We start from the raw sequence: 12,640 nt of genomic DNA on the forward strand, positions 1-12,640 counted from the left end.
TCGTGTTATTTCAGCCCTTGTCTCTCTACGTGACATACGTAACTGCCAGAATAAAGGAAACACCAACATAGTGTCTTATTAGGGTGTTGGGTCACCACGAGCCAGAACAATTTCAATGCACCTTGGCATAGATTCTACAAGTGTCTGGTACTCTATTGGAGGGATGTGACACCCTTATTCCATGAGAAATTCCATCATTTGTTATTTTGTTGATGGTGGTGGTGGGAAAACGCTGTCTCAAGGGCTTCAGAATCTCCTATAAGTGTTCAATTGGGTTGAGATCTGGTGACTGAGACGGCCATGGCATATAGTTTACATCGTTTTCATGCTCATCAAACCATTCAGTGACCACTCGTGCCTAGTGGATGGGAGCATTGTCATCCTATGAGAGCATAGCCATGGTAGCCAAAATAATTGCCTGCCCAGCATTTATATACAGTACATGGCCCTAAGCATGATGGGATGTTAATTGCTTAATTAACTCAGGAACCACACCTGTGTGGAAGCACCTGCTTTCAATATAATTTGTATCCCTCATTTACTCGCGTGTTTCCATTATTTTGGCAGTTACCTGTAACAACCAATACCTTAAGAAGGATACCCACAGAATAATCATTTCTGTGCAATGGATGTAAATTCAGAAACTCTTGTCGACAACTTTTCACTAAGACAGATCGGGGAGAGGCCATTACAGGCCATTGTAGAACCAATTGTAACATACAAAATGGAAGGATGACAAAATTGAGGATAATGCATGGGTTGCTGTTATGTTTATTATATTACAATTATTGTAGACATATAGTTGCAGTTTTGTAAAGGATATATACAATTAGCTGTTTTACAAAGCTAAGAAGTTTGTCATTAAAAAAAATAAACCTTTTTCAACAGATTAGATTATTTCATTCAATATGGAGAATTCAAAATTAACTCATTCAATATTAACTCATTCAATATGGAGAATTCAAAATGAACTAAAAGTAACAGTTTTTTTTTGTGTGGAAATAGTAGAAGTGGAACATCTGCCCACTGAGAGGTCTGTTACAACTGGGCAGTGCATCATCATCCTCCTAAACAATGAACCCAATGGAACATCTGCCCACTGAGAGATCTGTTACAACAGGGCAGTGCATCATCATCCTCCTAAACAATGAACCCAATGGAACATCTGCCCACTGAGAGGTCTGTTACAACAGGGCAGTGCCTCATCATCCTAAACAATGAACCCAGTGGAACATCTGCCCACTGAGAGGTCTGTTACAACAGGGCAGTGCATCATCATCCTCCTAAACAATGAACCCAATAGAACATCTGCCCACTGAGAGGTCTGTTACAACAGGGCAGGGCATCATCCTCCTAAACAATGAACCCAGTGGAACATCTGCCCACTGAGAGGTCTGTTACAACAGGGCAGGGCATCATCCTCCTAAACAATGAACCCAATGGAACATCTGCCCACTGAGAGATCTGTTACAACAGGGCAGGGCATCATCCTCCTAAACAATGAACCCAGTGGAACATCTGCCCACTGAGAGGTCTGTTACATCAGGGCAGTGCATCATCATCCTCCTAAACAATGAACCCAGTGGAACATCTGCCCACTGAGAGATCTGTTACAACTGGGCAGTGCATCATCATCCTCCTAAACAATGAACCCAATGGAACATCTGCCCACTGAGAGATCTGTTACAACAGGGCAGTGCATCATCCTAAACAATGAACCCAGTGGAACATCTGCCCACTGAGAGGTCTGTTACAACAGGGCAGGGCATCATCCTAAACAATGAACCCAATGGAACATCTGCCCACTGAGAGGTCTGTTCCAACAGGGCAGTGCCTCATCATCCTCCTAAACAATGAACCCAATAGAACATCTGCCCACTGAGAGATCTGTTACAACAGGGCAGTGCATCATACTCCTAAACAATGAACCCAATGGAACATCTGCCCACTGAGAGGTCTGTTACAACAGGGCAGGGCATCATCCTCCTAAACAATGAACCCAATGGAACATCTGCCCACTGAGAGGTCTGTTACAACTGGGCAATGCATCATACTCCTAAACAATGAACCCAACGGAACATCTGCCCACTGAGAGGTCTGTTCCAACAGCATTTTATCAGCATTTCAGTCTTCAGTGATTCCTCGAATCAGATACCCGACAATATTGATCTCCTCTCAGAAAGTTATGGATCGTTGCAATAAGACAGCCATGGACAATTGTGCAAGACAAAGAAATTAAACCATTCCTGTCGTACTTAATAGGTCTTATTTATGCGACGGGCGGAATAAGATGTATTGCATTTGGAAACATCCCTATTGACATTGGTCTAATAGGCTAATTGATAACCTCGTCAAAATCGTAAGTTGAAGTCTCCATTCCAAACCGTCTTGGAATGCACCTGCGGCACTTCCCGCGGGCTTTATGCTGCCTTCACGGCAAAACGGGAAACTGGGAGCAACGAGTTGAGTACATTCACATGCTTTGAACCAATTTAGAAAACGCTGATTGGCTGATGGCAAAGCTGTGTCAACCATAAACAGCAACCTGCTCACTAACAACTTGTTTTCAAAAAACATGAATAGATTTTTTATTTTATTTTTATAAATAATGTTTTGTTGTTGCATTTAACTGCTAAAAATGCTGTTATCAAAGGTCATGTCCTTTGTATGTGACATCAGAGTTCAGCATGTGGCAGAAGTCGGAAGCTCAGAGATGACAGACGAGTTTCCCGACAAGTAATTACCAGTTGGAGAGGCGTTCAAGTGGATTTTTCAGTCGGATTGCTGCTATTCACAAATGTACCAGATGTTATGAACGCAGGGTGAGACGGAAGTACATTACGTCTGAATACTGCCAGACACAATAAGAACATAAGAACTCTTTTATCTTAACTCTTGAGCGCCAAGGCAACTAGGAACACAAAGGTTGATGTTGCCTCAAATCGCCTTTCTGTCTAAAGCCCTTCCCACAAACCGGACATTTAAAAGGCCTCTCCCCCGTGTGACACATCATGTGCAGTTTCAGATGCTTATTGGTGGTAAAACGTACTCGACAAAGAGTGCAGGCAAACGGCCGCTCTCCCGTATGAATCAGTCGATGTTGCGTCAGGGTTCCCTTCCGCTTAAAGCTTTTCCCGCAATCTGTGCAAGAGTACGCCCGCTCGTCTGTGTGCACGCGCTCGTGGGATTCCAACGCACTCTGAGATGGGAAATCCTTGCCACACGTATCACACAGATAAGGCCTGTAACTATGACAACGAATATGAAACTTTAATTGATTATGTCCGGCAAACATTTTGCCACAAAAGCTACAGGAGAAGCCATCTCCTGTGTGACATACCATGTGGGATTTCAGTTTCTTTTCGCTTGTGAACTGTTGCAGACATTCGGGGCAAGTGAAGACCGACGTGTCTTTTGTGGGAACGATTACGGTGGTAAGATTACGGCGCAGTGGCCCACAACCTGATTTGTTGGCTAGGTGAAACTTTAAATCCCTGTTGCGACCAAAGCACCTTGAACATATGGGACACTTAATGGCCCCCTCACCGTGACGTCTCAGATGCAAAATCAGGGATTGTTTCCTACGAAAACTCTTAGAGCACACGTGACATGTTCTAGAATCTAAATTCACACCGGGGGGCAGAGTGGGGGAAGCATGGCAGGTTGTTGGGTTGTGGGATTCAGTACTGTGGGGAGTCTCTATCCCGTTCCCCCTTGAAGGCTGAGATGTGCTTTCACCTGCTGGGTCAACCTCCCTTAGTGTTTGGCTTGGATTGACTTCCTCATTAAAGTCTTGCTGTGTCTGAATGTTCCTCTCATCACACTGGTTGGCTCTTCGGGGTCCAGACCGACTTACTGCGAGAGCAGTTCGCTGATCGAAAAAGCACCTTACCAATAAGTTTGATTGATTGACTGATTGGTTTATCTGGTGTTGCTGAGAGTCATTTGAGAAGTCAACGTCTGTGCTGCTGGACTGTGGGATCTCCATCTCCTTTTCCCCTGTATGTAGTGGCCAGGCTGTCTGGTGTCTTTTAAGGTTCACTTCCTGACTTGTCATTTCCTGCTGCTGCCTATATTGAGAAGTCCTTGTCCTGCACCCGGGACACTTTCTGGAATCTGGAATGTTTTGACCGGAACACTCGTCCGAGTGTTTCTCCCGATCAGATGTGCTTTGGAAACTCTCCCCACATTTGAAGCACAGGTAAGGAAGTACACCATGTTGAAATCTCAGATGTCTTCTCAGGTCTTCTCCATTATCAAAAGCTTCTTTACATAAAAGGCATTTTCTGTAATGATTAGCTAGCTGAAAGGGCAGAGCATTGGAGGTGGTTGGGTTTTGGGGTGTTGTGTTTGAGGGCTGAGGTATCTCTGTCGCATTTTCTACTGCTGCTAAAAGAGCGCTGGCCTCTGGAAGAGCCTTCCTCGGAAGTTGCTGTGGGTTCACGTCCTCACGCTCGTTTGGCTCAGAGAGATCAAAGGTGTCCCCGCACAGAGAGCAAGAGAGACGTTTCTTTGTCTTCAAACACACTTTTTTATGTTTCTTCAAAGTGGAGTTCTCAAAAACATCCCCACAGTTGAGGCACAGGAGCTTCCCATGTGTGTATCTCATGTGCTTCCCCATGTGTGATGCCTTACTGAAGGTCTTATCACACAGGGAGCATTTGGTGACTTTGGAAGACTGTCTTGGTTTACCACGTTGGATTTTCATGTGCCTTCTCTGGGGTAAAGTGTCGTGGGGCTGGGATATCTCTGTGCAATCCTCCGTAGATGTCGCAGACGTGTTATCCTCTTCTGGTTGAATTGCCACCTCACACACATTCTGACGATGTTTCTGTAAGTCCTCATGGTGTTCAACGTCTCGTCTACACAGGGTGTACTGGTAAGGCCTCTGCTCAGTGTGAGATGTTATGTGTGCTGTCAAATCCTTTGCTTCCCTGAAAGTTTTCCCACACAAGGAGCATATTTTGACACGCATGCTTCTTTTAGGCTGCCCCTTAGTATGGCATGGGCCAGGGACCAGAGGATATTGAGGCTGGCTATCTGAGGGCTCTACGTCGACATTCCTCTTAGTATGGCATGGGCCAGGGACCAGAGGATATTGAGGCTGGCTATCTGAGGGCTCTACGTCGACACTCCTCTTAGTATGGCATGGGCCAGGGACCAGAGGATATTGAGGCTGGCTATCTGAGGGCTCTACGTCGACACTCCTCTTAGTATGGCATGGGCCAGGGACCAGAGGATATTGAGGCTGGCTATCTGAGGGCTCTACGTCGACACTCCTCTTAGTATGGCATAGGCCAGGGACCAGAGGATATTGAGGCTGGCTATCTGAGGGCTCTACGTCGACATTCCTCTCGCTCTTTTGTGATATGACCCGTCCTTCTCTCTGTCCTTGGGTTTCCACATTGTCAATCTGAAGCCTCTCTCTGCTCGGCGTTGGAAAGACCTCTGACACAGGTGACAGCATATCAGTAATGTCAAGTCTGTGCAGCAGCACCGTGGGCTTAAGGAGCCGACAGGACGTAGACACATTAGAAATGTCCTGCATTTCCTTTTCGAAGCGGTGAGCTCCTGGTTGGATTTTCGGCCCACTGTCAGCACGAAGGTGAAGAAAAACTTGATCCATTTCACTCTCTTTGTCAAGAGTTTCCTTGTTTACACACTCTACCTCTTCATTCAAAGGCAGAATGTCGACATTTGCAGTGCGGTCTAAATTCATCCCTTGTTGACTCTCCCTGTAATCCAGCGAAGGTGTTTCTGACTCAAAGTAATATGATGCAGGGCTTTGAATGGTCATAAATGTCTGTAAGGGTTCTGATTGGATCTCTGGGTCAGCTTGGTCAGTGAATGACTCTCGGGGAGATGGAGACAGGATGTGGTTGTCTCCAGATGACAGAGCCGAGGACAAGAGAAGAAGAAAAGGCAATATCAAAACATGAATGTCAAAAACCGTACAAAAAAAAAAAACATTAAAATTATCACTCCTTCATTTTTCAAAAAGTCTTCTCCTACCATTGGCCTCAACATGTGGGACTGGAGAAAGGTTGGTGTGGTACTGGAGAAGGGTCCTCAAAGGTTGAGGGTGACGCACAGACTGCCCACACTCCTCCAGGACAGAGGGGTCAGGGAGAAACCAAGATGCAGTCTGAGGAAAAGAGAATGGCTGGACAATGACAACAGATCCAGTTCTATAATATCATAACCTCGCTAAAAGCAACTTCATAAACAATGTTTGGTTTGTTTCTAGCTTGTTAGCTAGCTGCCTAGCCAGTTAAAAATAATGACCAGAGCATAGCTGACAACGTCTTAACTTTAGCTAATTTGTATTCATCATTACAGGAAGATAAATTACAACAAGATCTAAATAATGTGACGAAATAAAAGCAGGGCATTCTACTTAAGATTTTTTAGAACGTGTGCGCTCTCGTTTCTGGTAACCATGACAACGGACGCTGAAACAGGGTCAAAGTTCAGCTTTCTGTCTGCAACATGAACATGGAAACCGACAGTCGCAGCTCCGGTCTACAGACGTTCCACCGGAGTATAAAATGAAATGTCGTTTTGACCAACGATACTTGTCGAGTTGTAATTGTCTACAAACACGTCGTTAGGCCAAGTATAAAACAGCCTTAAGATGTTGTATGCTCTAGGTTTTTGTCTAAGTTGTTGGGAAAGTGTTCAAAGTCGCTGATTTGCATCAAAAGTGACAATGTTTACAGTGAATAGAATGTTAGAAGTCGTGGGAGTATTCAACAACGGAAGCTTTAGAATGTTGAAGAAATTCCATTAAAGTGGATAAAGTTTTTTTTTTTTGGAGGAAAAAACATTAAATAGTTTTAACAGTATAAATGGTTTCAAAAATGTGTATTTAAGCACACTATTCCAGACCAGTCTGCACGTTTTAAAGTTTTGAATGGCATTTCTAGCTTAAACGTTCCAAAGAATAACTACAAGGCTAAATGAAGTTGTACATTATTTAAAGTGTGGCTGCTGCAGTATACCACATTAATACATCTGAAAAGAAACAGTGTTTTTCCAAGACGCTGACAAAATGCATGAATGGTATAAAACGCACAATGGTATAGAATAAAATATACCTTTTATGCATCTATTCATCCAATTAATTAATATTTTTGCATTTGTGTAAAGTCCCCGTTTGGTATAACCCTGATGTATGAAGGCTATCCTCAGTCCGATGCTGATGAAGGTAGTAAGATGTTATGGTGGTACCTGTTGAAGGGTCGGTGTTGGAAGCAGATTCTCCAGTCTGGAGAGGAACTCCCACACCAGAGTCTGCAGTGCGGAGTGATACTTTGGGCCGAATTCCTCTGGAAAAACGTTCTGAGAAACAACCAAAGAAGTAGAGAATAGGACAGTGACTGACAGGAAGTAGAGAATAGCACAGTGACTGACAGGAAGTAGAGAATAGCACAGTGACTGACAGGAAGTAGAGAATAGCACAGTGACTGACAGGAAGCAGAGAATAGCACAGTGACTGACAGGAAGCAGAGAATAGCACAGTGACTGACAGGAAGTAGAGAATAGCACAGTGACTGACAGGAAGTAGAGAATAGGACAGTGACTGACAGGAAGTAGAGAATAGGACAGTGACTGACAGGAAGTAGAGAATAGGACAGTGACTGACAGGAAGTAGAGAATAGCACAGTGACTGACAGGAAGCAGAGAATAGCACAGTGACTGACAGGAAGTAGAGAATAGCACAGTGACTGACAGGAAGTAGAGAATAGCACAGTGACTGACAGGAAGTAGAGAATAGGACAGTGACTGACAGGAAGTAGGGAATAGGACAGTGCTTTTTGAATCTAAGCATTTAACACTACCTTGTCAAAGCATTCAACCCCTTGGAGTTATTATCCTCCCCATCATCATCAACAGAATCAGCTACTTAGTCACTGACCTGAAAGAAGCGTTCTCTCTCAACTGGGTCTTCCAGCAGCGTTTTAATCAGCTTCAGGAAGTTGGATTCTGATGCCTCCACCTCAGGATCACAAATCTACAGGAAGTACGGATAGCACAGTGAATAACAGGATGTATGGATAGCAGAGTGAATAACAGGAAGTATGGATAGCACAGTGAATAACAGGAAGTATGGATAGCAGAGTGAATAACAGGAAGTATGGATAGCACAGTGAATAACAGGAAGTACGGATAGCAGAGTGAATAACAGGAAGTATGGATAGCAGAGTGAATAACAGGAAGTATGGATAGCACAGTGAATAACAGGAAGTATGGATAGCAGAGTGAATAACAGGAAGTATGGATAGCACAGTGAATAACAGGAAGTATGGATAGCAGAGTGAATAACAGGAAGTACAGATAGCACAGTGAATAAATGAAAAGAGCCAGCATCTATAACACCTTGCCTGGTTAACCAGAGCACGTGGCACAGTATGGATAGCACAGTGAATAAATGAAAAGAGCCAGCATCTATAACACCTTGCCTGGTTAACCAGAGCATGTGGCACAGTATGGATAGCAGAGTGAATAAATGAAAAGAGCCAGCATCTATAACACCTTGCCTGGTTAACCAGAGCATGTGGCACAGTATGGATAGCAGAGTGAATAAATGAAAAGAGCCAGCATCTATAACACCTTGCCTGGTTAACCAGAGCACGTGGCACAGTATGGATAGCAGAGTGAATAAATGAAAAGAGCCAGCATCTATAACACCTTGCCTGGTTAACCAGAGCACGTGGCACAGTATGGATAGCAGAGTGAATAAATGAAAAGAGCCAGCATCTATAACACCTTGCCTGGTTAACCAGAGCACGTGGCACAGTATGGATAGCAGAGTGAATAAATCAAAAGAGCCAGCATCTTTAACACCTTGCCTGGTTAACCAGAGCACGTGGCACAGTATGGATAGCAGAGTGAATAAATGAAAAGAGCCAGCATCTTTAACACCTTGCCTGGTTAACCAGAGCACGTGGCACAGTATGGATAGCAGAGTGAATAACAGGAAGTATGGATAGCACAGTGAATAAATCAAAAGAGCCAGCATCTATAACACCTTGCCTGGTTAACCAGAGCACGTGGCACAATCGCAAGCTGTGTGAATGCCGTTGACGTACCTTTCTTATCTTGTCGTGAGCGTTTGTCCAACTTTTGTGGGAAAATGCATTGAAAGTGTAGGGAGCGTTACCTTACTACCCGTGAACCTTACTAACGGGGATCAGCGTTTTCCCACCTATTTCCCCGTTACATAACTAGTTATCGCAAACCCTTTTTCCCCGGGGGGGGGGGGGGGGGGGGGGGGGGGTGAGACAGCTGTAATGGTTTGAAAACCATAGAGTTAAAAATGAAGGCTCTGGATGGATATAACCTACTTTAGCATGGATAATGACATTAAGGGCTTCCACCATTTTTAAGTAGTCAACTGGGTGGGGATTCCTATGGATTGGGAACGATCAGCCAATGATCAGAGCGAAGTCTTCTTTTTCATATAGAGTGCTATTGTTTTTAAATGTCTTTCTGTTATATGACCGTCATCTTGTGGCCACAATAAATGAATGACACTCTAGATTTGGTTCAGGACTCCAGCACTGCAGGGGGTGGTACATCACCAATATTAGCTTTACACTAAGAAGAAAATGGACTTCTTTAAAATGGAGACAGCCCTCAATGGCGCTGGCCATGCTGTCCCAGAAGCCATTATGACACAGATACAAAAGTGAGCCGTGTTTCTGTCGCTATGGTTTGGTATCAACCACTACAAATAATACCAGCAGAGTTACAATGTCACTGAGTGGCACTCACCTGGTTGTCCCTATGAGTGATGCTGCAGGTCTTCATTCTATTCAGGTGTGACTGGATGGTGTCAGAGTCAGCTAGGTGTTCTGAGTGACACTCACCTGGTTGTACCTATGAGTGATGCTGCAGGTCTTCATTCTATTCAGGTGTGACTGGATGGTGTCAGAGTCAGCTAGGTGTTCTGAGTGACACTCACCTGGTTGTCCCTATGAGTGATGCTGCAGGTCTTCATTCTATTCAGGTGTGACTGGATGGTGTCAGAGTCAGCTAGGTGTTCTGAGTGACACTCACCTGGTTGTCCCTATGAGTGATGCTGCAGGTCTTCATTCTATTCAGGTGTGACTGGATGGTGTCAGAGTCAGCTAGGTGTTCTGAGTGACACTCACCTGGTTGTCCCTATGAGTGATGCTGCAGGTCTTCATTCTATTCAGGTGTGACTGGATGGTGTCAGAGTCAGCTAGGTGTTCTGAGTGACACTCACCTGGTTGTCCCTATGAGTGATGCTGCAGGTCTTCATTCTATTCAGGTGTGACTGGATGGTGTCAGAGTCAGCTAGGTGTTCTGAGTGACACTCACCTGGTTGTCCCTATGAGTGATGCTGCAGGTCTTCATTCTATTCAGGTGTGACTGGATGGTGTCAGAGTCAGCTAGGTGTTCTGAGTGACACTCACCTGGTTGTCCCTATGAGTGATGCTGCAGGTCTTCATTCTATTCAGGTGTGACTGGATGGTGTCAGAGTCAGCTAGGTGTTCTGAGTGCAACAACTTCAGAACCAGCTGATGGGAGTAAAAGTTAGATTTTTTTTTTTTAAGAATTCCATCAAATTATACTGGTGTATTGACTGCAGCTGAGACTTGTTCCCATGGAGACATTTTAAGCACGGCGGTAGATGCATCATGTTTCATAAAATATGAAAACTGTGCCATTGGGAGAATACTTTTTCATGGGACTATATCAATTTCTATAGCAATGCAATGTGGTATAGCCTAGTTCTCAAGCTAATTACTTCATATAGATTTACCCAGATTATAACCAGACAACTACATGCATCTAATGAAGTGACCTCACCCCCCGTGTTGAAACAAGGGGTTCTCCTGAGTCTCTCCTTTACCCTCTCCACCCATCAGCCCCATCTCTCACCTGTGCTCTCAGGCCCATGATCTCCACCCATCAGCCCCATCTCTCACCTGTGCTCTCAGGCCCATGATGAGTTGGACTTTCTCTCTGTAAGTCATCAGATCCGGGACTATGTCCAACACAGTGATGACAAACTCCTCCACCGAGCCGTAGTCCACGATGTCTCTCCGCTGAACAACCTGCCATAGAGCTGCAGACACCAGCCGCAGTGGAGGAACCAAAAGACGCAGAGACGCTGTGGGAAGAAAGGGACCTACAGGCACACATTCAGAAAAGGAGACATTGTTTGTGGGACATTCCCTGGGGAAGTCAACCTGAGCGTACAGAAATAAAGTTAGTCATTTCCAAATGATACCATGTTGCTAATTATCCCTGAGGTCTATATGTTGGAGCGCAGACTGTTATCAGTGTATGTAGGAGTCTGCATGAATGTTGGCAAGTCTCAAATTATGCATTTCAGTCAATCATATTCCATGGCTTTTGGAAAGGGCTCACAGATCTTGTTTTTCCACTCACAGCTGCCTCACAGTGTTTGTTATGAAGCTGACACTGGCTCTGACGCTCATCGGATCTGGCAGGCTTGCAAACTATTACGGACTACAAAGGGAAACCCAGGCGCGAGCTGCCCAGTGCCTACCAGATGGGCAAAATGCCTTTTACGCTCGCTTCGAGGCAAGCAACACAGAAGCATGCATGAGAGCACCAGCTGTTCCGGACGACTGTGTGATCACGCTCTTCGTAGCCGAGTAAGACCTTTAAACAGGTCAACATTCACAAGGACGCAGGGCCAGCCATTACCAGGACGTGTACTCAGAGTATGCGCGGACCAACTAGCAAGTGTCATCAGACATTTTCAACCTCTCCCTGACCGACTCTGTAATACCTACATGTTTCAAGCAGACCACCATAGTCCCTGTTCCCAAAAAAAGTGAAGGTAACCTGCCTAAATTAATACCGACCCGTAGCACTCATGTCGGTAGCCATGAAGCTAACAGACTGAATTTCAATATCCACCCTCCACAAAGGCAATCTGTTCCTGTTTTCATTGTGTATTTATGAGCCTTTCCCTTTAAATCACCATAGAAACGGCTGCTTTCAACGTAGATTGACCGCGATTATAGGCAATTATAATTTTTTGTGGTTATAGGCAATTAAGAGAAGGATCTGGAGATGGCTCCCGAGTGGCGCAGCGTTCTAAGGCACTGCATCTCAGAACTTGAGGTGTCACTACAGACCCTGGTTCAATTCCAGACTGTATCACCCCCGGCCGTAATTGGGAGTCCCATAGTTCACATACGAACATAGTTCACTGTTTTATATGTAATGTGGGTGCTTTGGTGTGTTTGGACCCCAAGAAGAGTAACTGATGCCTTGACAGGAGCTAATGGGGATCCCTAATACAAATACTGTTCTTGACATAACGTGAGGCTACCACGGCAAATGACAAGATAAATGTATTCCTGACGAATTCATAATAGGCTAGTTTATATAGCTCGCTAGCCTAGCTATCACTTGATCGCAACTTAAATAACTCACTTTAGCTAGCTAGTTAGTTAGCTATGAGACAGAGGCCAAAGAGAGAACAATCTTAGGAACATTTCTCTGCAGACGCTACCACACTGCAACGATAGCAAACTACTAGCTAGCTACTAGTTACCTTTTTCCTTGAGATGTTGCATTTCGAGCTTTGTTAGCTAGCTAACGTTACGTGTTCTTGCCAGTAGCACTAACA

At 44.7% G+C, this 12,640-nt stretch overlaps 1 protein-coding gene across 2 annotated transcripts; it reads right to left on the bottom strand.

Annotated features, from left to right (window-relative positions):
- Nucleotides 1–753: 753 nt before the first annotated feature.
- LOC120043218 (zinc finger protein 585B-like) lies at nt 754–12,640 on the bottom strand. Of its 2 annotated transcripts, XM_038987867.1 has the most exons (7): nt 12,566–12,640; nt 10,959–11,161; nt 9,778–10,547; nt 7,919–8,014; nt 7,231–7,341; nt 6,013–6,145; nt 754–5,883 (listed from the first exon to the last, which is right to left on the bottom strand). In XM_038987867.1, exons 3-7 carry the CDS (start codon nt 9,811–9,813, stop codon nt 2,912–2,914), a joined length of 3,348 nt encoding a protein of 1,115 aa, XP_038843795.1. In that variant the 5' UTR covers nt 9,814–10,547; nt 10,959–11,161; nt 12,566–12,640; the 3' UTR covers nt 754–2,911. The 2 variants fall into 2 exon arrangements, with proteins under 2 accessions (XP_038843795.1, XP_038843796.1); XM_038987868.1 differs by lacking the exons at nt 754–5,883; nt 6,013–6,145; nt 7,231–7,341; nt 7,919–8,014 and having other exon boundaries at nt 9,832–10,547.

Source organism: Salvelinus namaycush, unplaced genomic scaffold, assembly GCF_016432855.1.
Source record: "Salvelinus namaycush isolate Seneca unplaced genomic scaffold, SaNama_1.0 Scaffold88, whole genome shotgun sequence".
NCBI classification, from domain to species: domain Eukaryota; kingdom Metazoa; phylum Chordata; class Actinopteri; order Salmoniformes; family Salmonidae; genus Salvelinus; species Salvelinus namaycush.